Consider the following 27,013-nt stretch of genomic DNA (forward strand, 5'->3'; position numbering starts at 1 on the left):
CCTTAGTCCTTCAAATGCCCCCCTAACCTCTGTAACGGGGTCCAATACCCAACCAGACTTCCATCCAACCTTCACGTGCCCCCCCTAACCTCTGTACTGGCCTCATGTGCCCCTCCTTACCTTTGTAAAGGGGTACAGTACCCCACCAGACTTTCATCCAACCTTCACATGCCCCCCCCCCCTAACCTCTGTACTGGCCTCTTGTGCTGCTTCTACCCTAAGTAACTTCCTTCCAGCCTCTAGTGTTCCATCCAACTTACGAGACTGCCAATGAAAGACAATGGTAATGACAATAATAAAGAGAATGTGTACCCGCACTCCGATGACATGCGGGGAAGGTCTGGCAAGGCATTGGAAGACCAGTACGAGCCACCCCTCGGGCAATCGCGCTATCCAGGCTTTGCTGACTCCGAACAGGGATACCAGACCCATGACTTGCTTTATCCTGCTTCACAGGATTACCATTCCAGGCGCGGGGTCCATCTGCCAAAGCTATGGAAATGCAAGCCATTACAGGTAGTCATGAACTCACGTAAGATGAGGTACAAAACACAGTTAGCAGATCCATTTTCCCCTGCCAACACCAAAAGCTGAATATATCAACTTACGCTCTCCAAGTTGGCTTCTCCGTCCACAAGACATCCTCCTCTGCAGGTCCCATACTGACCCAGCTCTTTCCTCCTCCGCAGCACTGACCCCGACTATGCGGGAGTCTGAGGCCTGAACCAGTGGTGTTCTTGAGCCCTTAATACTGTTTTCATATGCTGGTGGTCTCTTGCCTGTAGGGTATGTCCAGACAACTGGAGAAGCCTGCTCCCCTTGTCCCTGGTGAAGGTGTGCTGAAGGAGGCCGACTGGGGAGCTGTGTTCCTGACACACGGGATGCTGGGCAGATAAGTCCAGCCAAGACTGAGATCTCCCTCTCCGTTTTCTCCTCCATTTGTGAGGCTGGTAAAAGGGAATGGGTCACCTTGACAGAAGAATATACCATGGTGTAAGAAAGGGATTTGTCCCGGGGGTGTCCGTGGGGAACAGGCAACATTGATGCCCCTTTTTCCTGTGAGCTCCCTGACACTCTTGGGATTTCAGAGTCTGGTCGGCGTTGGGAAGATGCCTGTGGGGGCAAAGGTGTCGAGTGGCTGCGGGCGCGACCAGATGGAGGCAGATGGATGGAGGAAGAGGAAGCAGTGGTTGGGATCTCTTTATGGGGGACTGGCAGCTTAGATGACGCAGACTGCGAAGGTTTTGGGATTTTTTGGCCTTTCCCAGTTGGTGCACCTAAAAGGGGGGGTCTATGCTGCAGCAGGTTAGGAAATGGAGGAGGGATGTCCACTTCAGGAGTTCTAGGTGGCGGGGGCCGTCGACGTTGAGGATGTCGTAGATGTGATGGGTGCTCTTCATGAAGTGGGTATTTCATTTCTTCATAAATAGCTTCCTCTTCACCATCTGACTCTTCTTCAGGGGGTGCTGGGGTGGGAGGTGGTGGAGGCCTTCGGGAGACATTGCCTACCATCTCAATGTACACCGGTTCTTCAAAGGAGGGTGAAGTGCTGCGAGTGGTGTGATTGAGAATGGCTGATGTGGAGGCAGGGCGGTTGGCATAAGCCTCATCAAAGGAGGCAGAAAGATGTGTATGGGGGCTGCGCTGTGGCTTCTGCGGGGGCATCCGGCGAGAGTCAGAGGCACTTTTAAGGGACCCTATGAAAAAAAAAAAACATAATTGGGGTTAAAGATGAATGGCCACAAAGAGGATTCTTATGTAGCCTTGTGCCACTTAATAAATAATACATTGTCAGATACAATATAGAAATCCATTATGACTTTGTAACAGAATGCAAATAACACAGTTAAAGGTTGAGCATTATATAGATTGTAAGTTGGAGAGTCCAGGATGTAGACATCTGCTCAAGGTACCTGGTGACATTTGCTCATGGTACCTGGTGACTGGGATGTAGACATTTGGTCATGGTACCTGGTGAATGGGATGTAGACATTTGGTCATGGTACCTGGTGAATGGGATGTAGACATCTGCTCAAGGTACCTGTTGACCAGGATGTAGATATTTGAAATATTTGTCCATGGTACCTGGTGACTGGGATGTAGACATTTGGTCATGGTACCTGGTGACTGGGATGTAGACATTTGCTCATGGTACCTGGTGACTGGGATGTAGACATTTGGTCATGGTACCTGGTGAATGGGATGTAGACATTTGCTCATGATACCTGGTGAATGGGATGTAGACATTTGCTCATGGTACCTGGTGAATGGGATGTAGACATTTGCTCATGATACCTGGTGACCGAGATGTAGACATTTGGTCATGGTACCTGGTGAATGGGATGTAGACATTTGCTCATGGTACCTGGTGAATGGGATGTAGACATTTGCTCATGGTACCTGGTGACTGAGATGTAGACATTTGCTCATGGTACCTGGTGACATTTGCTCATGGTACCTGGTGAATGGGATGTAGACATTTGCTCATGGTACCTGGTGACCAGGATGTAGACATTTGCTCATGGTACCTGGTGACTGGGATGTAGACATTTGCTCATGGTACCTGTTGACCAGGATGTAGATATTGGAAATATTTGTCCATGGTACCTGGTGACCACGATGTAGATATTTGCTCATGGTACCTGGTGAATGGGATGTAGACATTTGCTCACGGTACCTGGTGAATGGGATGTAGACATTTACTCATGGTACCTGGTGACCAGGATGTAGCCCTCCTTGATTGGCGTCATTGTGGCAGCGAAGGAGACAGTCCTCAGTCTCCTCCAACTGCCTCCATATCCCCTGGGGGCTTGGCAACCAGAGAGGCACTTCCGCCCCGACGTTTGCTGGCTTCCGGATTGGCAGATGACCACTTCCACCCAGAGATTTCTGGGTTACCTGGCTGGGCCCAGAGACCGCAGCTAACTAATTTATAGCCTGCTCAGGTGATTGGACACCTGAGCCCTTTTAAGGGATTCAGGCCAGCACAGCCCTGATGGTAATAGCGTCCATTCTCGTCATGGTACCTGGTGACCAGGATGTAGACATTTGCTCATGGTACTTGGTGACCGAGATGTAGACATTTGGTCATGGTACCTGGTGACCGAGATGTAGACATTTGGTCATGGTACCTGGTGAATGGGATGTAGACATTTGTTCATGGCGCATGGTGACCAGAATGTAGACATTTGCTCATGGTACTCGGTGAATGGAAAGTATCCACCAACAGCAGCTTTGAGGGTCTGATTTACTTCCCTATGCTAATGCACAATTCCATTCAACTTATGCTGGGATTGTGCATCTGCGAGCTTGCTATGGTCAGTTTATGTAGGATATTACCAGTAGACTTCCACACTCTAGCACATCTAGACTGATACAGAACATACCCAGGGACCCAGAAGCATGTGCCTTCACACGACCTTACCTTCTTTTCTGATCCGACGTTCCTCTGCTGTTCTCCCCTCTCCTCCAAGGCTGAGTTTTGTGCTGGGATTTCTTTTGGGTTTAGCTGGAGGTCTCCTCCCAGGAGGGGCCACTTCATTTCCACTCTCTTCTGGTGCACTGCCCACCGAGTGACAGGAATGGGATCGAGGGGCCATGGCACTGGCACAAGGAAGAGGAGCCCGCTCCTGAGAGGCTGGCATGGTCATAAAACCCATCCGGAAATGGCGACGGAATGAGGCCATGTCCCGAACCTTGCCAGAGCTAAAAGGAAATATTAGGACATGTCATGGCCACTGAGAGAAGAGAGATGAATGCTTAAAAGAAATAGTAACATCCCAAAGTAATTATTGTTACGTATGGGACTCAATATTCAGATCGGGTAAAATTACATGGTTAAAATCTACGCTGAGAATGAGCCACATATGCTGAGAATGAGCCACATATGCTGACAATAAGCCACATATCCTGAGAATGAGACACCTATGCTTAGAATGTGCAATCTATGCAGAGAGAAAGCCCCTACTCAGTAAGTGGGCCACCTACAGTATGCTGATAGTGAGCCACCTACACTGTCAGTGAGCCATCTAGACTGAGAATCAGTCAGGTACTCTGATAGTGAGCCACCAACACTATCAGTGAGCCACCTACACTGTCAGCGAGCCATCTACACTGAGAATCAGTCAGGAACTCTGAGAGTGAGCCACTTACACTGTCAGTGAGCCATCTACACTGTTAGTGAGCCACCTACACTGAGAATCAGTCAGGTACTCTGAGAGTGAGCCACCTACACTGTCAGTGTGCCACCTACACTGTCAGTGAGCCATCTACACTGAGAATCAGTCATGTACTCTGAGAGTGAGCCATCTACACTGTCAGTGAGCCACCTACACTGTCAGCGAGCCATCTACACTGAGAATCAGTCAGGAACTCTGAGAGAGAGCCACCTACACTGTCAGTGAGCCATCTACACTGTCAGTGAGCCACCTACACTGTCAGCGAGCCATCTACACTGAGAATCAGTCAGGAACTCTGAGAGTGAGCCACCTACACTGTCAGTGAGCCATCTACACTGTTAGTGAGCCACCTACACTGAGAATCAGTCAGGTACCCTGAGAGTGAGCCGCCTACACTGTCAGCGAGCCATCTACACTGTCAGCGAGCCATCTACACTGTCAGCGAGCCATCTACACTGTTAGTGAGCCACCTACACTGAGAATCAGTCATGTACTCTGAGAGTGAGCCACCTACACTGTCAGTGAGCCACCTACACTGTCAGCGAGCCATCTACACTGAGAATCAGTCAGATACTCTGAGAGTGAGCCACCTACACTGTCAGTGATCCACCTACACTGTCAGTGAGCCACCTTTGCTGAGAATCAGTCAGGTACTCTTAAAGTGAGCCACCTAGACTGTCAGTGAGCCATCTACACTGTCAGTGAGCCATCTACACTGAAAATCAGTCAGGTACTCTGAGAGTGAGCCATCTACACTGCCAGTGAGCCATCTACACTGTCAGTGAGCCATCTACACTGACAATCAGTCATGTACTCTGAGAGTGAGCCACCTACACTGTCAGTGATCCACCTACACTGTCAGTGAGCCACATACAATGTCAGTGAGCCACCTTTGCTGAGAATCAGTCAGGTACTCTGAGAGTGAGCCACCTACACTGCCAGTGAGCCATCTACACTGTCAGCGAGCCATCTACACTGAGAATCAGTCAGGTACTCTGAGAGTGAGCCACCTACACTGTCAGTGAGCCATCGACACTGTCAGTGAGCCACCTTTGCTGAGAATCAGTCATGTACTCTGAGAGTGAGTCACCTACACTGTCAGTGAGCCACCTACACTGTCAGCGAGCCATCTACACTGAGAATCAGTCAGGTACTCTGAGAGTGAGCTACCTACACTGTCAGTGAGCCATCTACACTGTCAGTTAGCCATCTACACTGACAATCAGTCATGTACTCTGAGAGTGAGCCACCAACACTGTCAGTGAGCCATATACACTGTCAGTGAGCCACCTTTGCTGAGAATCAGTCAGGTACTCTGAGAGTGAGCCACCTACACTGCCAGTGAGCCACCTACACTGTCAGTGAGCCATCTACACTGTCAGCGAGCCATCTACACTGAGAATCAGTCAGGTACTCTGAGAGTGAGCCACCTACACTGTCAGTGAGCCACCTACACTGTCAGTGAGCCATCTACACTGACAATCAGTCATGTACTCTGAGAGTGGGCCACCTACACTGTCAGTGAGCCATCTACACTGTTAGTGAGCCACCTACACTGAGAATCAGTCAGGTACTCTGAGAGTGAGCCACCTACACTGTCAGTGTGCCACCTACACTGTCAGTGAGCCATCTACACTGTCAGCGAGCCATCTACACTGTTAGTGAGCCACCTACACTGAGAATCAGTCATGTACTCTGAGAGTGAGACACCTACACTGTCAGTGAGCCACCTACACTGTCAGCGAGCCATCTACATTGAGAATCAGTCAGATACTCTGAGAGTGAGCCACCTACACTGTCAGTGATCCACCTACACTGTCAGTGAGCCACCTTTGCTGAGAATCAGTCAGGTACTCTGAGAGTGAGCTACCTACACTGCCAGTGAGCCACCTACACTCTCAGTGAGCCACATACACTGTCAGTGAGCCACCTTTGCTGAGAATCAGTCAGGTACTCTGAGAGTGAGCCACCTACACTGTCAGTGAACCACCTTTGCTGAGAATCAGTCAGGTACTCTTAAAGTGAGCCACCTACACTGTCAGTGAGCCATCTACACTGTCAGTGAGCCACCTACACTGTCAGCGAGCCATCTACACTGAAAATCAGTCAGGTACTCTGAGAGTGAGCCACCTACACTGTCAGTGATCCACCTACACTGTCAGTGAGCCACATACAATGTCAGTGAGCCACCTTTGCTGAGAATCAGTCAGGTACTCTGAGAGTGAGCCACCTACACTGCCAGTGAGCCATCTACACTGTCAGCGAGCCATCTACACTGAGAATCAGTCAGGTACTCTGAGAGTGAGCCACCTACACTGTCAGTGAGCCACCTACACTGTCAGTGAGCCATCTACACTGTCAGTGAGCCACCTTTCCTGAGAATCAGTCAGGTACTCTGAGAGTGAGCCACCTACACTGCCAGTGAGCTATCTACACTGTCAATCAGTCATGTACTCTGAGAGTGAGCCACCTACACTGTCAGTGAGCCACCTACACTGTCAGTGAGCCACCTACACTGAGAATCAGTCAGGTACTCTGAGAGTGAGCTACCTACACTGTCAGTGAGCCATCTACACTGTCAGTGAGCCATCTACACTGACAATCAGTCATGTACTCTGAGAGTGAGCCACCTACACTGTCAGTGAGCCATATACACTGTCAGTGAGCCACCTTTGCTGAGAATCAGTCAGGTACTCTGAGAGTGAGCCACCTACACTGCCAGTGAGCCATCTACACTGTCAGCGAGCCATCTACACTGAGAATCAGTCAGGTACTCTGAGAGTGAGCCACCTACACTGTCAGTGAGCCACCTACACTGTCAGTGAGCCATCTACACTGTCAGTGAGCCATCTACACTGACAATTAGTCATGTACTCTGAGAGTGGGCCACCTACACTGTCAGTGAGCCACATACACTGTCAGTGAGCCACCTTTGCTGAGAATCAGTCAGGTACTCTGAGAGTGAGCCACCTACACTGTAAGTGAGCCACCTACACTGTCAGCGAGCCATCTACATTGAGAATCAGTCAGGTACTCTGAGAGTGAGCTACCTACACTGTCAGTGAGCCATCTACACTGTCAGTGAGCCATCTACACTGACAATCAGTCATGTACTCTGAGAGTGAGACACCTACACTGTCAGTGAGCCACCTTTGCTGAGAATCAGTCAGGTACTCTGAGAGTGAGCCACCTACACTGCCAGTGAGCCATCTACACTGTCAGCGAGCCATCTACACTGAGAATCAGTCAGGTACTCTGAGAGTGAGCCACCTACACTGTCAGTGAGCCACCTACACTGTCAGTGAGCCATCTACACTGTCAGTGAGCCATCTACACTGACAATCAGTCATGTACTCTGAGAGTGGGCCACCTACACTGTCAGTGAGCCACATACACTGTCAGTGAGCCACCTTTGCTGAGAATCAGTCAGGTACTCTGAGAGTGAGCCACCTACACTGTCAGTGTGCCACCTACACTGTCAGTGAGCCATCTACACTGTCAGCGAGCCATCTACACTGTTAGTGAGCCACCTACACTGAGAATCAGTCATGTACTCTGAGAGTGAGACACCTACACTGTCAGTGAGCCACCTACACTGTCAGCGAGCCATCTACATTGAGAATCAGTCAGATACTCTGAGAGTGAGCCACCTACACTGTCAGTGATCCACCTACACTGTCAGTGAGCCACCTTTGCTGAGAATCAGTCAGGTACTCTGAGAGTGAGCTACCTACACTGCCAGTGAGCCACCTACACTCTCAGTGAGCCACATACACTGTCAGTGAGCCACCTTTGCTGAGAATCAGTCAGGTACTCTGAGAGTGAGCCACCTACACTGTCAGTGAACCACCTTTGCTGAGAATCAGTCAGGTACTCTTAAAGTGAGCCACCTACACTGTCAGTGAGCCATCTACACTGTCAGTGAGCCACCTACACTGTCAGCGAGCCATCTACACTGAAAATCAGTCAGGTACTCTGAGAGTGAGCCACCTACACTGTCAGTGATCCACCTACACTGTCAGTGAGCCACATACAATGTCAGTGAGCCACCTTTGCTGAGAATCAGTCAGGTACTCTGAGAGTGAGCCACCTACACTGCCAGTGAGCCATCTACACTGTCAGCGAGCCATCTACACTGAGAATCAGTCAGGTACTCTGAGAGTGAGCCACCTACACTGTCAGTGAGCCATCTACACTGTCAGTGAGCCACCTTTCCTGAGAATCAGTCAGGTACTCTGAGAGTGAGCCACCTACACTGCCAGTGAGCTATCTACACTGTCAATCAGTCATGTACTCTGAGAGTGAGCCACCTACACTGTCAGTGAGCCACCTACACTGTCAGTGAGCCACCTACACTGAGAATCAGTCAGGTACTCTGAGAGTGAGCTACCTACACTGTCAGTGAGCCATCTACACTGTCAGTGAGCCATCTACACTGACAATCAGTCATGTACTCTGAGAGTGAGCCACCTACACTGTCAGTGAGCCATATACACTGTCAGTGAGCCACCTTTGCTGAGAATCAGTCAGGTACTCTGAGAGTGAGCCACCTACACTGCCAGTGAGCCATCTACACTGTCAGCGAGCCATCTACACTGAGAATCAGTCAGGTACTCTGAGAGTGAGCCACCTACACTGTCAGTGAGCCACCTACACTGTCAGTGAGCCATCTACACTGTCAGTGAGCCATCTACACTGACAATCAGTCATGTACTCTGAGAGTGGGCCACCTACACTGTCAGTGAGCCACATACACTGTCAGTGAGCCACCTTTGCTGAGAATCAGTCAGGTACTCTGAGAGTGAGCCACCTACACTGTAAGTGAGCCACCTACACTGTCAGCGAGCCATCTACATTGAGAATCAGTCAGGTACTCTGAGAGTGAGCTACCTACACTGTCAGTGAGCCATCTACACTGTCAGTGAGCCATCTACACTGACAATCAGTCATGTACTCTGAGAGTGAGACACCTACACTGTCAGTGAGCCACCTTTGCTGAGAATCAGTCAGGTACTCTGAGAGTGAGCCACCTACACTGCCAGTGAGCCATCTACACTGTCAGCGAGCCATCTACACTGAGAATCAGTCAGGTACAGTATGTTATGTTTGCCATCCTTGCTGGCGGGTCGCCAGAACGTACGCGCTGGCGACCCGCCAGCAGCCTCGCCAGCGAGGAGACTGAGACGCCGTTGCGTCTCACGCGCACGCGCGTCTCAGTCTCCGTCGCTAGCGCAACGGAAACCCTGTCCGTCTCCGCCTCAGGGAGACAGACAGGGTTAGGGGGGGTTAGGGGGGTGCGGGCAGGCGGCGGGGACCCCGGGTTACCGCCGGCAAGCCGGCGGGGACCCGGGGGAACGGATGGAAGCGCCGTCGGAAGGGGACGCGCGCGCCGCTCGTGCGCGCGCGTCCCCTTCTCACCATCGCCATGGCGCTGGCGGGGGATGGCGGCTGGCGACGCCAGCGCCATCCCCTGCAAAGATGGGACCTGACCCATCTGTACTCTGAGAGTGAGCTACCTACACTGTCAGTGAGCCATCTACACTGACAATCAGTCATGTACTCTGAGAGTGAGACACCTACACTGTCAGTGAGCCACATACACTGTCAGTGAGCCACCTTTGCTGAGAATCAGTCAGGTACTCTGAGAGTGAGCCACCTACACTCTCAATGAGCCACATACGATGTCAGTGAGCCACCTTTGCTGAGAATCAGTCAGGTACTCTGAGAGTGATCCACCTACACTGTCAGTGAGCCACCTACACTGTCAGTGAGCCACCTACACTCTCAGTGAGCCACATACACTGTCAGTGAGCCACCTTTGCTGAGAATCAGTCAGGTACTCTGAGAGTGAGCCACCTACACTCTCAATGAGCCACATACATTGTCAGTGAGCCACCTTTGCTGAGAATCAGTCAGGTACTCTGAGAGTGATCCACCTACACTGTCAGTGAGCCACCTACACTGTCAGTGAGCCACATACACTGTCAGTGAGCCACCTTTGCTGAGAATCAGTCAGGTACTCTGAGAGTGAGCCACCTACACTGTCAGTGAGTCATGTACACTGACAATCAGTCAGGTACTCTGAGAGTGAGACACCTACACTGTCAGTGAGCCATCTACACTGTCAGTGAGCCATCTACACTGACAATCAGTCATGTACTCTGAGAGTGAGACACCTACACTGTCAGTGAGCCACCTTTGCTGAGAATCAGTCAGGTACTCTGAGAGTGAGCCACCTACACTGCCAGTGAGCCATCTACACTGTCAGCGAGCCATCTACACTGAGAATCAGTCAGGTACAGTATGTTATGTTTGCCATCCTTGCTGGCGGGTCGCCAGAACGTACGCGCTGGCGACCCGCCAGCAGCCTCGCCAGCGAGGAGACTGAGACGCACGTGCGTCTCACGCGCACGCGCGTCTCAGTCTCCGTCGCTAGCGCAACGGAAACCCTGTCCGTCTCCGCCTCAGGGAGACGGACAGGGTTAGGGGGGGTTAGGGGGGGTGCGGGCAGGCGGCGGGGACCCCGGGTTACCGCCGGCAAGCCGGCGGGGACCCGGGGGAACGGATGGAAGCGCCGTCGGAAGGGGACGCGCTCGCCGCTCGTGCGCGCGCGTCCCCTTCTCACCATCGCCATGGCGCTGGCGGGGGATGGCGGCTGGCGACGCCAGCGCCATCCCCTGCAAAGATGGGACCTGACCCATCTGTACTCTGAGAGTGAGCTACCTACACTGTCAGTGAGCCATCTACACTGACAATCAGTCATGTACTCTGAGAGTGAGACACCTACACTGTCAGTGAGCCACATACACTGTCAGTGAGCCACCTTTGCTGAGAATCAGTCAGGTACTCTGAGAGTGAGCCACCTACACTGTCAGTGAGCCACCTACACTCTCAGTGAGCCACATACACTGTCAGTGAGCCACCTTTGCTGAGAATCAGTCAGGTACTCTGAGAGTGAGCCACCTACACTCTCAGTGAGCCACATACATTGTCAGTGAGCCACCTTTGCTGAGAATCAGTCAGGTACTCTGAGAGTGATCCACCTACACTGTCAGTGAGCCACCTACACTGTCAGTGAGCCACATACACTGTCAGTGAGCCACCTTTGCTGAGAATCAGTCAGGTACTCTGAGAGTGAGCCACCTACACTGTCAGTGAGCCACCTACACTCTCAGTGAGCCACATACACTGTCAGTGAGCCACCTTTGCTGAGAATCAGTCAGGTACTCTGAGAGTGAGCCACCTACACTGTCAGTGAGTCATGTACACTGTTAGTGAGCCATCTACACTGTCAGTGAGTCATGTACACTGACAATCAGTCAGGTACTCTGAGAGTGAGACACCTACGCTGTCAGTGAGCCATCTACACTGCTAATCGGCCAGGCACTCTGAGCCACCTACCCTGATAATGGGCCAACCCATCTTTATCTTATTGTGGGGAGCTTGCCTTGTAAAATGAGGTACACATCATAAAACTAGGTGCAGTGTTGATCTGGCTCTGTACTTGCAGAAACCGTCTTCTACCTTTAAATGGTTGTCACAGGCCTTTGAACAATTCCATTGCTCTTATCTGAAGACGTCATGGCTCATTCTTCAACCTAGATTCACCAGACTTAACCACTCAGATGCTATTCACTAACATCTCCTGGTATATTAATAGAATAGACACACATGTTCCTAGAACTAACAATATTCAAGTGTGAGATACTTTCATACTAACCTGCACACCCTTCACTTACTATCTTCAGCCACCTTAGTCTAGTGTCCTCCAAAGCTCCCTGTCCACCTACCTCCTCTTGGGCTCCTCTTCTTTCTGTCTCCACTCCACCCGGCTCTTCCTGTACAGCAGATTCATGGCTCCAGCTTTTTCTATCCCAAGAAATGACACAGTGTCAGAGGAGCTTGAGGTCATCTTCTGGAGTCTGACCTCTAGACCCCCGTGAAGGTGGACACTGTGTGAGTGAGAGAACAGGACATGTTTATGAGCCCCAGGTCTCATGCAGAAAAAGAGCAATGGATACTGCTAGTATTACTTCAGCCAACCAGGATAAAGCAATGATGATGTTTTCATGAACGAGATTGGCACATGGTTCGGTCAGGCAAAGGCTTGACTGCAGTCGTACAAGTCAACCGTGAAGAGTAATTCCAAACCAGATATGGCCACACATTGGACATAACATTAATAATCATCAACATGCTTTAAGGTTTATTGATAAATGGAACAAGGAACATCATCCATACAACGAGACTCTCTGCGTACGGGTTTATACACAGAAAGCTTTGCATCCGAGCAGTTTTGAATTTTCACGGCCTACAACCTACATCTGAGCTCCTCAAAAAGAGGGTGTTGGTGCCCCAACCTGGTGCATTTACTAAGGTGGTTATGGCAGAGTTATAGATGGTGGCCATAGGAACTAATAGGGAAAGGGGGTCAGAGGAAATAATGGGAGGAAGATGTACACAGAGGTATTCAGGTCCATTCGCAAGTGCCGCTCCTTCACGTGGGGACCGATGTTTTTTTATTATGCATGCCCATTTCTGCGCATGTGCATGCGTGTGTTGCGTGTGGCCACGGCACGCAGATTGTTTGCCGATGCACACAAGCAACCCTGCGAGCGGGGGGTGGGCATCACCATGTGGAAACGCCCAGAATTTCATGGGCATTCCCATAAGGGGGTTCTCATGACGGACAGGTGGGCAGCTGACATCACCTACTTCACCCTCGCAAACACGCATCTGTAAGGTTGCTCTGAGGCAACATTACCGATGTGTGACCCTTCGCCGACATTCGTTTCGCATGCCCTGCATGCGAATTTGCCTTGCGAACGGGTAGCGGCCAGCCAACATACGCAAGGCGGGGTTTGGTGGACTCGCAAGGCTGCAGCCTTGCAAATCAACCAGAATCACCCCCATAGGGTGTGTGGGGCCAGAGACATGCTTGGGGCAGTGCAGATCACGGGCGGTATGGAGGTACGCGGCCCATGGGTAGACAATATCTTTGTCCATAGTCGCTAGATCAACCACTAATAGTCAACAGTGACTAGGTCGACACCTTGAACTGGTCTACATACCAAATGTCGACATTTACAAACCGTCGACGCACGCTTATTATCGACATGAATAAGGTCAACATGAGTTTTTAAAAAAAAAGCTGCCTTTTCATACATTACTTTCCTGGCAGGCACAGAGTGCGACTATAAGAGTGCCCAAAGCATGGCACATTCATATGTTGTCCGTGTCGACATATGCCGACATGGACAGCAAAAAACTCACATCAACCTTATCCAAGCCGACCAGGTCTATGTTGACCATAAGCTTGTGTCGACCTTATGTCAATGCCAACCTTAGGTATGTCGACCATTTCAAAGTGTCGACCCAGTCACTGTCGACCATTAGTGACTGTCGATGTAGACATTGTGGGGGACATTTACCAAAATGGATTCGTAGAAAAAAGGTGTATTCGTAGGCAGAAATACACCTTTTTTTTACGAATTTGTATTTTCGGGATTTACAATCCCGAAAATACAACAATTCGTAATCCTAAAGATGGAACATTCGTATTTGTATTTACAAATACGAATGTCTACACCATCGATAGGATACGACAGAAATCACCATTCAAAAGAATGGTGGTTCCTGATTTACTAAGCAGCAGTATTGATAATACGGCTGCTAATTGGTGTAAAACAGGCACCAGAATACAACAGGAAAATACACCTTGCTTTCCCTGTCGTATTTGCTTTAAGCCTGCACGGATCAGTCAGATCCGTACAGGCTTTAGTGTAAAAAAATAGAAAAATAAAATACGAAATAAAAAAAACGGCGTGGGGTCCCCCCCCACAGCCGAAACCAGCACCAGGCTGACGGAGCCGGGGCCGGTAATTAAAAATCAGGGAACCCGTCAAATAGGGGTTCCCCGATTTTTAACAACCAGCCCCAGGCTCCTGCTCTGGGGCTGGTTCCAAAAATACGGGGGACAAAATGACTAGGGGTCCCCCGTATTTTAAGAACCAGCCCCAGGCAAAACCAGCCAGCAGGGTAATGCCACAGCCGGGGGGAGACTTTTTATACAAGTCCCCCCGGCCAAAGCATTCATCCCTACCGACCAGTCAGCCTGGCCAGGGGCCCTGGGGGAGTGGGGACCCCCCCAATGAAGGGGTCCCCCCCCTCCAGGACTTACCTGACCAGGCTGAAGCCTGGTACTGTCCCCGATGCCCCTGGGCGGTGGGCATCGGGCTGATTAAGTGTAAAAAAAAAGATTAAACTATTGTTTTTTACTGTGGCACTACAAGTGCCAGCAAGCCTCCCCAGCAAGCTGGGACTTGGAGAACCACAAGTCCCAGCCTGCTGGGCATTAAAGGGCCCGCTGGCACTTGTAGTTCCACAGTTAAAAAAATAGTACAATAAACACACTGACACAATGAAAATAAAAGTTTAATACATACATTACATACATACTGATACTTACCTTTCTTGATCCCGTAGGTAGCCCTGGTCCTGATGTCCTGTGTCGTCCTCCAGGTCCATGTCGGCTGTCTGCGTCGTCCTCCAGGTCCATGTCGGCTGTCTGCGTCGTCCTCCAGGTCCATGGCGGTGTCCGGGTCCGAAGAAATCCATGTTGGAGCTGTGGAAGGAAATCCTACTCACCTGGTCCTGCGCTGAAGAAGTCTTCTCTTGGTCCGACGTAATCCAGGTAATGTTCACAGCTGTCGCCGGTCCCCGCTGTCTCCGCATCGCGCTGCGGAGAATTGCTGAGATATTTCATACTCTGCGCCTCTCCTCAGTATGAATTCTATTGGCCGCCTAGCGGCCAATCAGGAGCCGACTTTCTGGGCTCCTGATTGGCCGCTAGGCGGCCAATAGAATTCATTCTGAGGAGAGGCGCCGAGTATGAAATATCTCAGCATCTCTCCTCAGCGCGATGCGGAGACAGCGGGGACCGGCGACAGCTGTGAACATTACCTGGATTACGTCGGACCAAGAGAAGACTTCTTCAGCGCAGGACCAGGTGAGTAGGATTTCCTTCCACAGCTCCAACATGGATTTCTTCGGACCCGGACACCGCCATGGACCTGGAGGACGACACGGACCGTCGACATGGACCTGGAGGACGACACGGACCGTCGACATGGACCTGGAGGACGACGCAGACAGCCGACATGGACCTGGAGGACGACACAGGACATCAGGACCAGGGCTACCTACGGGATCAAGAAAGGTAAGTATCAGTATGTATGTAATGTATGTATTAAACTTTTATTTTCATTGTGTCAGTGTGTTTATTGTACTATTTTTTTAACTGTGGAACAACAAGTGCCAGCGGGCCCTTTAATGCCCAGCAGGCTGGGACTTGTGGTTCTTCAAGTCCCAGCTTGCTGGGGAGGCTTGCTGGCACTTGTAGTGCCACAGTAAAAAACAATAGTTTAATCTTTTTTTTTACACTTAATCAGCCCGATGCCCACCGCCCAGGGGCATTGGGGACAGTACCAGGCTTCAGCCTGGTCAGGTAAGTCCTGGAGGGGGGGGACCCCTTCATTGGGGGGGTCCCCACTCCCCCAGGGCCCCTGGCCAGGCTGACTGGTCGGTAGGGATGAATGCTTAGGCCGGGGGGACTTGTATAAAAAGTCTCCCCCCGGCTGTGGCATTACCCTGCTGGCTGGTTTTGCCTGGGGCTGGTTCTTAAAATACGGGGGACCCCTAGTCATTTTGTCCCCCGTATTTTGGGAACCAGCCCCAGAGCAGGAGCCTGGGGCTGGTTGTTAAAAATCGGGGAACCCCTATTTGTGGGGTTCCCTGATTTTTAATTACCGGCTCCAGTCTCTGTCAGCCTGGTGCTGGTTTCGGCTGTGGGGGGGACCCCACACCGTTTTTTTTAAATATTTATTTATTTTTCTATTTTTTTTTACACTCTGCAGCCTGCACGGATCTGACTGATCCGTGCAGACTGCTAGAAAAATTCGTATTAGCGGCCGTATATATGGCCAGCTAATACGAATTGTTACACCATCGGAGGGTTACAAAGCAGTCGTACATGACTGCTTTGTAATTTCCCCTCCGGAACACGACTTTGCATACGACTAAAACAGTCGTATGCAGCCGTAGACAGAGTATGCTCTATGGTGGCTTAGCAATGTCACCTACAGTATGGGATTCAGCCCCATGCTGAGCAGACTGAGGTTCAGTAGACCTGATCTTCCACTTGATGAATAAGTTTATAGTCCCCATCGTCTTACCTTGAGGCGCCTCACTCTGGTGACTTCATCCCACAGCCATATCTCCCGATACTGCATCTGGGTCAAGTTGAATAAACTGACCGCACTGACTTCACAGCCAACCACAGTCCACCTCACATAAGGACAGGAGGTCTTGTGAGTCCCTTCCGCACCTCCAAGCGGAAATAACCAAATCAATCCATAAAGTTTGTTTCACCAAATGTCTACAGTTGGGGTCTACATTTCACGGCTATCGGAAGACACTGTTCCCTCCTACAAAGACATGACGGGCTTCACATTGGCGCTGTACAACGACATCAACAAAATGTCTGTAACGATGAAAGACGTTATCTGGCAAGCATTTCGCCACGTCTTTTACTGCATAAAAACAGTAAGAAAAAATAGGGATAATTCTCCTCAACTCTGCAATGATGTATTGAGGAAGACCTTTCCAAAGTGCTTGGGGTGACTTGAAGCCAGGACAAGGAGTACTCAAAGTTGTAACTGGCTACCATACACCGAATCAACGTGGCTGAACAAAATGTAAGAACTGGAGAGAGCACTTTCCTCCTTAGTGTACAGAAAATACACTATACATTGAACACAGTTAATATCCCAAGAGTGAGAGGATGCTGTGGACACTTTTTATAGAGAATAAAGAGAAGCTTTCCTTTCATGACTCCAAACATGAAAAAAAGTATCTACAGCCCATGGTCTTCAGAAAAGTCAACCAAAGCCAGCGTGAAGGTCATATATCACTTTAATTGTAATATGAACAAATCTCTTCTTCATTTGTGGTGGATCTCCTCCCTTGCATTCCCATAGTAATGTTTCAGAAAAGGCTGGGAGCCAATCTAGAAACTTATGGTAGAGGTCATCCCGTTCATTTGAAGATGTGGAGGATGGAAGACGTCTTCAAAGAAAGCCCTGTAGAAGAAAAGTACACCAGTATCAGAAAAGGCTGAAAGAAATGTAAAAAAAAATAATAATGAGAAAAACAGTATAAAATATTTTTGAAACAGGTCAAAAGGCAAATGGTAATTATATAGTAATTTTCAAACTGTATAGATTTATAATGATCAAAACGAAAGGAGAAAGAGAAGAGCAAAGAAGCAGAGCAGAGAGGAGTGGTAGAGGAAGGCAGAAGTAGAAGAGCAGAGAGGAGTGGTACAGGAAAGTAGAAGTGGAAGAGCAGGGAGGAGTCGTAGTGGAAGAGCAGAGGGGAGTGGTAGAGTAATGCAGTAGTAAAAGAGTAGAGGGGAGTGGTAGTGGAACCCAGAAGTGAAAAAAGAAGAGCGGAGTGGTAGAGGAAGGTAGTGGTGGAAGAGTAGAGAGGAGTGTTAGAAAAAGGCAGAAGTGGAAGAGAAGAGAGCAGTGGTAGAGTAAGACAGAAGTGGAAGAGAAGAAAGCAGTGGTAGAGGAAGGCAGAAGTGGAAGAGAAGTGGTAGAGGAAGGCAGAAGTGGAGAGCAGCGAGGAGTAGAAGAGCAGAAAGTAGTTATACAGAAAGGCAGAAGTGAAAGAGTAAAGAGGCGTGGTAGGGGAAGGCAGAAGTGTAAGACTAGAGAGTAGTGGTAGTAGAAGGAAGAAGTGGAAGAGCAGAGAGGAGTGGTAGAGGAAGGATGAAGTGGAAGAGTAGAGAGGAATGGTAGAGGAAGGCAGAAGTGGAAGAGCAGAGAGGAGTGGTAGAAGAAGGATGAAGTGGAAGAGTAGAGAGTAGTGGTAGAGGAAGGCAGAAGTGGAAGAGCAGAGAGGAGTGGTAGAGGAAGGATGAAGTGGAAGAGTAGAGAGGAGTGGTAGAGGAAGGCAGAAGTGGAAGAGCAGAGAGGAGTGGTAGAGGAAGGATGAAGTGGAAGAGTAGAGAGTAGTGGTAGAGGAAGGCAGAAGTGGAAGAGTAGAGAGGAGTGGTAGGGAAAGACAGAAGTGGAAGAGCAGAGAGGAGTGGTAGAGGAAGGATGAAGTGGAAGAATAAAGAGGTGTGGTAGAGGAAGGCAGAAGGGAATAGCAGTGAGGAGTGGTAGAGGAAGGCAGAAGTGAAAGAGTAGAGAGTAGTGGTAGAGAAAGACAGAAATGGAAGAACAGAGGGGAGTGGTAGAGGAAGGATGATGTGGAAGAGTAGAGAGGAGTGGTAGAGGAAGGATGAAGTGGAAGAATAAAGAGGTGTGGTAGAGGAAGGCAGGCGTGGAAGAGTAGAGAGGAGTGGGAGGGGAAGGCAGAAGTGGAAGAGCAGAAAGGAGTGGTAGAGGAAGGCTGAAGTCGAAGAGTAAAGAGGAGTGGTAGAGGAAGGCAGAAGGGAATAGCAGTGAGGAGTGGTAGAGGAAGGCAGAAGTGAAAGAGTAGAGAGGAGTGGTAGAGGAAGGTAGAAGTGGAAGAGCAGAGAGGAGTGGTAGAGGAAGGATGAAGTGGAAGAGTAGAGAGTAGTGGTAGAGGAAGGCAGAAATGGAAGAACAGAGGGGAGTGGTAGAGGAAGGATGATGTGGAAGAGTAGAGAGTAGTGGTAGAGGAAGGCAGAAGTGGAAGAGCAGAGAGGGGTGGTAGAGGAAGGATGAAGTGGAAGAGTAGAGAGTAGTGATAGAGGAAGGCAGAAGTGGAAGAGCAGAGAGGAGTGGTAGAGGAAGGATGAAGTGGAAGAGTAGAGAGTAGTGGTAGAGGAAGACAGAAGTAAAAGAGCAGAGAGGAGTGGTAGAGGAAGGATGAAGTGGAAGAATAAAGAGGAGTGGTAGAGGAAGGCAGACGTGGAAGAGTAGAGAGGAGTGGTAGGGGAGGCAGAAGTGGAAGATTAAAGAGGAGAGGTAGAGGAAGGTAAAAGTGGAAGAGCAGAGAGGAGTGGCAGAGGAAGGATGAAGTGGAAGAGTAAAGAGGAGTGGTAAAGGAAGGCAGAATGGAATAGCAGTGAGGAGTGGTAGGGGAAGGCAGAAGTGGAAGAGTAGAGAGGAGTGGTAGAGGAAGTCAGAAGTGGAAGAGCAGAGTGGAGTCATAGAGGAAGGCAGAAGTAGAAGAGTAGAGAGTAGTGGTAAAGGAAGGTAGAAGTGGAAGAGCAGAGAGGAGTGGTAGAGGAAGGCAGAAGTGGAAGAGTAGAGAGTAGTGGTAGAGGAAGGTAGAAGTGGAAGAGCAGAGAGTTGTGGTAGAGGAAGGAAGAAGTAGAAGAGCAGAGAAGAGTGGTAGAGGAAGGCAGAAGTAGAAGAGTAAAGAGGAGTGGTAGAGGAAGGCAGAAGTAGAAGAGTAGAGAGGTGTGGTAGAGGAAGGCAGAAGTGGAAGAGTAGAGAGGAGGGTACTTATATGTTAGTTGGGCGCCCACTAAAGTTAGTACGCTTATACCCCCACTATCCATGTCGGCATGGAGTTGATTTTATATAGTGTGACGAGCGCAGTGAGCCCTGCGAGGGGATGCAGAAAACTAAGCAAATAGCTTAGTGGGCGCCCAACTAACATATAAGTACCTAGAGGAGTGGTAGAGAAAGGCTGAAGTGGAAGAATAGAGAGTAGTGTTATGGGAAGGCAGAAGTGGAAGGTTAGAGAGGAGTGGTAGAGGAAGTCAGAAGTGGAAGAGCAGAGTGGAGTCATAGAGGAAGGCAGAAGTAGAAGAGTAGAGAGTAGTGGTAGAGGAAGGTAGAAGTGGAAGAGTAGAGAGGAGTGGTGGAGGAAGGCAGAAGTGGAAGAGTAGAGAGTAGTGGTAGAGGAAGGTAGAAGTGGAAGAGCAGAGAGGTGTGGTAGAGGAAGGCAGAAGTAGAAGAGCAGAGAAGAGTGGTAGAGGAAGGCAGAAGTAGAAGAGTAAAGAGGAGTGGTAGAGGAAGGCAGAAGTAGAAGAGTAGAGAGGTGTGGTAAAGGAAGGCAGAAGTGGAAGAGTAGAGAGGAGGGTACTTATATGTTAGTTGGGCGCCCACTAAAGTTAGTACGCTCATACCCCCACTATCCATGTCGGCATGGAGTTGATTTTATATAGTGTGACGAGCGCATTGAGCCCTGCGAGGGGACGCAGAAAACTAAGCAAATAGCTTAGTGGGCGCCCAACTAACATATAAGTACCTAGAGGAGTGGTAGAGAAAGGCTGAAGTGGAAGAATAGAGAGTAGTGTTAGGGGAAGGCAGAAGTGGAAGGTTAGAGAGGAGTGGTAGGGGAAGGTAGAAGTGTAAGAATAGAGAGGAGTGGTAGAGGAAGGCAGATTTGAAAAAAGAAGAGCAGAGTTATATGTTAGTTGGGCGCCCACTAAAGTTAGTATGCTCATACCCCCACTATCCATGTCGGCATGGAGTTGATTTTATATAGTGTGACGAGCGCAGTGAGCCCTGCGAGGGGATGCAGAGGAGAGAAGTGGTAGAGGAAGGTAGAAGTGGAAGAGTAGAGAGGACTGGTAGAGGAAGGCATAGGTGGAAGAGTAGAGATTAGTGGTAGAGCAAGGCAGAAGTAGAAGAGTAGAGTGGAGTGGTAGAGGAAGGTAGCAGTGGAAGAGCAGAGAGTAGTGGTAGAGGAAGGTAGAATTGGAAGAGCTGAGAGTAGTGGTAGAGGAAGGAAGAAGTAGAAGAGCAGAGAGGAGTGGTAGAGGAAGGCAGAAGAGGAAGAGTAGAGTGGAGTGGTAGAGGACGGTAGCAGTGGAAGAGCAGAGAGTAGTGGTAGAGGAAGGTAGAAGTAGAAGAGCTGAAAGTAGTGGTAGAGGAAGGAAGAAGTAGAAGAGCAGAGAGTAGTGGTAGAGGAAGGAAGAAGTAGAAGAGCAGAGAGTAGTGGTAGAGGAAGGAAGAAGTAGAAGAGCAGAGAGGAGTGGTAGAGGAAGGCAGAAGTAGAAGAGCAGAGAGGAGTGGTAGAGGAAGGCAGAAGTGGAAGAGTAGAAAGGAGTGGTAGAGGAAGGCAGAAGTAGAAGAGCAGAAAGGAGTGGTAGAGGAAGGCAGAAGTAGAAGAGCAGAGAGGAGTGGTAGAGGAAGGCAGAAGTGGAAGAGTAGAGTGGAGTGGTAGAGAAAGGTAGAAGTGGAAGAATAGAGTGGAGTGGTAGAGGAAGGTAGAAGTGGAAAAGCAGAGAGTAGTGGTAGAGGAAGGCAGAAGTGGAAGAGTAGAGTGGAGTGGTAGAGAAAGGTAGAAGTGGAAGAATAGAGTGGAGTGGTAGAGGAAGGTAGAAGTGGAAGAGCAGAGAGGAGTGGTAGAGGAAGGAAGAAGTAGAAGAGCAGAGAGGAGTGGTAGAGGAAGGCAGAAGTAGAAGAGCAGAGAGGAGTGGTAGAGGAAGGCAGAAGTGGAAGAGTAGAGTGGAGTGGTAGAGGACGGTAGCAGTGGAAGAGCTGAGAGTAGTGGTAGAGGAAGGTAGAAGTGGAAGAGCAGAGAGGAGTGGTAGAGGAAGGCAGAAGTGGAAGAGTAGAGTGGAGTGGTAGAGAAAGGCAGAAGTGAAAGAGTAGAGTGGAGTGGTAGAGAAAGGTAGAAGTGGAATAGTAGAGAGGAGTGGTAGAGGAAGGCAGAAGTAGAAGAGCAGAGAGGAGTGGTAGAGGAAGGCAGAAGTAGAAGAGCACAGTGGAGTGGTAGAGAAAGGTAGAAGTGGAAGAATAGAGTGGAGTGGTAGAGGAAGGTAGAAGTGGAAGAACAGAGAGTAGTGGTAGAGGAAGGCAGAAGTGGAACAGTAGAGTGGAGTGGTAGAGGAAGGTAGAAGCTGAAGAGCAGAGAGGAGTGGTAGAGGACGGTAGAAGTGGAAGAGCAGAGAGTAGTGGTAGAGGGTGCTTTTGGGTACCAGGATGAAAAACAATTTATTAAAACACACAAAATTACAAACAACATACAATAAATATATATGTGTACATCAATAAAAAATGAAAAATAAAAAATAAAAACACATCCGATTACTTCAAATATAGAGTAATTTCCTGAGTTTTCCACGTGTGTGACTTTCTTCTTTAAACCCTTTTAGGGTCAAGCATATTAAATGTATGCAGTTGAATCGGGTTCAACTCCTTAAATGGGGCTTATAATGTCCACTTTTTATGCTGGGACCAGATGGAAATAAAAATGGCCAATGTGCACACTTATTGATTTTGCAGCGTAGTGCCGGGCATAACAGATGTTTGAAGTAAAATTGGGAGCAAGGACTTCTGTTTTAATTCGTGGGAAACAGTGTCTGTCCTATCCCCGTATATGCTCTTACCAGTAGGTGTTGCTGGTAGTTCAGAGTGTCACTGAGTGGAAGGGTCAGCGCCACAGCGCCCGCTCTCTCTTTTCCCCGCTTGGCTGTCTGAGACTTTGCAGAAGTTCGGTTGAGAAAGTCGCCCAGTGTGCGTTGAAACACGTTCCAGAAAGGACCTTGTGGAAGGACGCTCCCTGCACGAGATCACCGGCTAGACGCTGAGCCTACAAACCAGCGCCGTGTGAGATCTCCAAATGGGGAAGGCTGCATGAGGAGATGGCTCTTGCTGGGCTATTTAAGCCGGCTGAACTTCTGCAAAGTCTCAGACAGCCAAGCGGGGAAAGGAGAGAGCGGGCGCTGTGGCGCTGACCCTTCCACTCAGTGACACTCTGAACTACCAGCAACACCTACTGGTAAGAGCATATAGGGGGATAGGATGGACACTGTTTCCCACGAATTAAAACAGAAGTCCTTGCTCCCAATTTTACTTCAAACATCTGTTATGCCCGGCACTACGCTGCAAAATCAATAAGTGTGCACACTAGCCATTTTTATTTCCATCTGGTCCCAGCATAAAAAGTGGACATTATAAGCCCCATTTAAGGAGTTGAACGCGATAGAACGGCATACATTTAATATGCTTGACCCTAAAAGGGTTTAAAGAAGAAAGTCACACACGTGGAAAACTCAGGAAATTACTCTATATTTGAAGTAATCGGATGTGTTTTTATTTTTTATTTTTCATTTTTTATTGATGTACACATATATATTTATTGTATGTTGTTTGTAATTTTGTGTGTTTTAATAAATTGTTTTTCGTCCTGGTACTCAAAAGCGCCCCAAGTCTTTGTTTGTTTATCTGGAATCTATTAGAGATTGGCAATCCTCTTACATGGTGGCTGCAGGGTAGCAAGCTACACCCTGGTTATCTCTAGCGCCTAAGGCAATCTTTTCTCTAGTAGTGGTAGAGGGAGGTAGAAGTGGAAGAGCAGAGAGTAGTGGTAAAGAAAGGTGGAAGTGAAAGAGTAGAGTGGAGTGGTAGAGGAAGGTAGAAGCTGAAGAGCAGAGAGGAGTGGTAGAGAAAGGTAGAAGTGGAAGAGCAGAGAGTAGTGGTAGAGGAAGGCAGAAGTGGAAGAGTAGAGTGGAGTGGTAGAGAAAGGCAGAAGTGAAAGAGTAGAGTGGAGTGGTAGAGAAAGGTAGAAGTGGAATAGTAGAGGAGTGGTAGAGAAAGGTAGAAGTAGAAGAGCAGAGAGGAGTGGTAGAGGAAGAAAGTAGAAGAGCAGCAGTGAGGCGTGGTAGAGGAAGGCAGAAGTGGAAGAGCAGAGAGGAGTGGTAGAGGAAGACAGAAGTAGAAGAGCAGAGAGGAGTGGTAGAGGAAGGGAGAAATGTCAGATCAGAGAGGAGAGTTAAAGGTAGGAAGATGCCAGCCATATTTCAGATAAGTGACATAAACTTAGGGATACAGAAGGTGGACAGCAGGGCCCAAATGGACATCAGACTTCCTGGCCTATGGTGTGTCTATTGTCTGCCATATAATACAGAAAGCATTACAATAGCTTCCCTATAATACAGGAAGTATCACAGCGACTGCCATATAATACATAGACAATCCCAGTGATCAACATGCAATAAACATCCAAGTGACAGACTTACAATGCACAGGGAACCCAAGTGACCACCAGACAATACACAAAGCAGGGGCGTAACTAACTATTTTGCGCCCCCCCCCCCGCCGCACGTTTTTCGGCGCCCCCCCCCGCACACACTTAACCTGCCCCCCCCCCCCCTTCTTACCCGTACCTGCACCCACGGTATGCGTCTCGCCCGGCTCTCTGTCGGGACCTGCCTGACCGTCACGGTCCCGGCCGGCTCCTGCTGCTACAATGAAAACTGACTCTTAGAAAATGGCTGCCCCCATACTGCAGACAGAAAACTGTCTGCAGTATGGGGGCAGCCATTTTGTAATTGTCAGTTTCATTGCAGCAGGAGCCGGCCGGGACCGTGACGGTCAGGCAGGTCCCGGCACAGAGCCGGGCGAGACGCACACCGCGGGTAACTATAGCCCCGAAGCCCCCCGGCGGCGCCCCCAATTTCTCTGCGCCCCTCGCCACCGCTGGGGCTGCGGAGCTATAGTTACGCCACTGACACAAAGCATCCCAGTGTTTGCCATACATTAAACTGAACATTTGCATTGACAACTGTGAAACACAAAAAGAATATCAATGTCAATAATACAATAAACTGAGCATTTCCTTGGCCATCATATAACACATATAGAATCCCATATAGAATCCCAATGAGTCATACAATACAAAAAGCATAACAGTCAATCACAATGACTACCATATAATACAGAAAACATCCCAGCAACCACCAAAAAATACACAGAGCATCACACTAACTGCCAAATATTAGACCAGTGTTTTCCAACCTCTGTGCCGTGGTACACTAGTGTGCCTTGAGCTGGTCTCAAGTGTGCGCCCAGATCTAGAGATGCCCAACCTAGTTTACAGCCACCACCAGTTCAACTGTTATTTACTGGTCTCTTCTGTTCATGTAAAAGGCCAAAAGTGTGATTGTTTTTTATATGGGAGGCCAACAGGTTTGTTTTATTTTCCTGTGGGGGCCAATGTGTTTTGTCCTGTGGGGATCTCATGGTGTGCCTTGGCAATTTAAAATTTTTATTTATACCCCTTTTCCATCTCAATCCCGTGTTGAACACAGGCTTTTGAACACGGATCTTACACGTGTCAGACACACGTTTAAACTCCTTTTCCACTACACATAGACCGTGGTATACCTGTGTCGGTTTCCACTAAAACCGGGAAAGCTTTGTAAAAACCTATGAATGTCAACAAGAAATAAGCTTTTTTCCATCAGGTGCCCCTGAAGAACCAATAAATGGCCTCTCAGCGGTACCAAAAAAACCCGGGTAATGTGCGTTTACACTGCACTCAGACACGTGTCATTCCCGTGTCCGACCCTGGAAGCTAACAGGGTAAAATTCCCTGGTCTTTATACCCGTGTTTTTTTTTTCCAAGGACCCGTTCACACTACCAAAAAACCCGGGTCGGTGCGTGTCCCCGCGCAAAAACCCGGGTAGAATTTGCTAGTGGAAAAGGAGTATAAGTGTGCCGCAAGGTAAAAAGGTTGAAAATCACTGTATTAGACAGCGCATCCCAGTGACCACCAAATGACACAGAGGACATTACAGTGACCACCACACATTTAAACGAACATCAGAGTATTTGTGATTGCCATACAATACGGTCATTCCCTCTGCAATAATCAACCCCTGCTCAAATATATAATGAATGACATCATCATTACATCATGTTTCTCCTGTGACTACAGTGTAAGGCGGGGCTATCAGAGAATAAGTGCTTATGACGGCACGTGGGATTGGATGAGGAGGAAGTAGGACTAATGATATGATGTGATGTCACCCGCCCTGTCTTCATCCCAGCGCCCACAAATAAAAATCAGTCGGCTATCATCAAATAACTTCTCCTGCAGCGGCGGATACGTTTTTATTAGCCTAGACTGACTTTCAGGGCCTGAAAGGGAAAAAGAGTGCTTGATTATGTTTTAAGTGTCTAAAATAAAAATAAAATAATTATGTGCATGCCGTTTTTTATAAAAAAAACATAAAAATATATGGGTTTATGCTTAAAAACTTTTTGCCATATTCGCAAAAGAATACATTGTTTACAGCCCTTTTTTGCGTGGTTAGTTGTGGGCGCTGTGGTGCCTGGACTTGGGTCTGCGGGTGGTCCGTTATTGATACGCTAGGAGGTACAGTACTTGCTACTAACTCTCCCTATCTTTACCTTCCTTTCGCGTCTTTCAGTTGGTGACGGTCCTCTGCGGCAGAACGCTGTGTACCGGAAGTCCCGGGTTTCTCTCTTCCGGTCAGCGTGTGTGGCGTCTTCGGCGGTTCAGCTCCCCCACTCGCCCCTGCGGTCTCCTTTAGTTCATATCAGAATCCAGAAACCCCAACTTGTTTATTAAACTTCTATCATTAGGAGGCACATGCAAAGTAACCGGAAGAGAGAAACCCGAATTTCCGGTACACAGCGTTCTGCCGGAGAGGACTGTCACCAACTGAAAGACGCGAAAGGAAGGTATAGATAGGGAGAGTTAGTAGCAAGTACCTCCTAGCGCAGTGGTTCCCAAACTGTGGCCCTTATTCAGATCTGATCGCAGTACAAATTTGTTCTGAAAATGGACAAAACCATGTGCACTGCAGGTGGGGCAGATGTAACATGTGCAGAGATAGTTAGATTTGGGTGGAGTGTGTTGAAACTGAAATCTAAATTGCAGTGTAAAAATAATGCAGCCAGTATTTACCCTGCACAGAAACAAAATAATTCACACAAATCTAACTCTCTCTATACATGTTACATCTGCCCCACCTGCAGTGCATATGGTTTTGCCCATTTTGAGAACAAATTTGTACTGCGATCAGATCTGAATAAGGGCCTGTGTGCCTGGGCTCCCTGGGGTGCCTCAGGTTGGTGGTCTAGAACCA

At 49.0% G+C, this 27,013-nt stretch overlaps 1 protein-coding gene across 10 annotated transcripts in view; it reads right to left on the minus strand.

Annotated features, from left to right (window-relative positions):
• Nucleotides 1-27,013, minus strand: part of NYAP1 (neuronal tyrosine phosphorylated phosphoinositide-3-kinase adaptor 1) — an 89,626-nt gene that overhangs the window by 14,088 nt on the left and 48,525 nt on the right. For 7 of the 10 annotated variants that reach the window (XM_083185816.1, XM_083185809.1, XM_083185812.1 and 4 more), the window contains 5 exons: nt 16,412-17,317; nt 11,969-12,130; nt 3,425-3,705; nt 609-1,697; nt 313-492 (listed from right to left, as the gene is read on the minus strand). In XM_083185816.1, the coding sequence (XP_083041942.1) occupies nt 313-492; nt 609-1,697; nt 3,425-3,705; nt 11,969-12,090 (1,672 nt within the window). In that variant the 5' untranslated portion in view covers nt 12,091-12,130; nt 16,412-17,317. Of the gene's footprint in view, nt 1-312; nt 493-608; nt 1,698-3,424; nt 3,706-11,968; nt 12,131-16,411; nt 17,352-26,312; nt 26,539-27,013 lie in introns of those variants that run through there. The other 3 variants (XM_083185810.1, XM_083185811.1, XM_083185818.1) reach the window with 2 other exon arrangements.

Source organism: Crinia signifera, chromosome 4 (assembly GCF_055691185.1).
Source record: "Crinia signifera chromosome 4, ASM5569118v1, whole genome shotgun sequence".
Classification (NCBI taxonomy): Eukaryota; Metazoa; Chordata; class Amphibia; order Anura; family Myobatrachidae; genus Crinia; species Crinia signifera.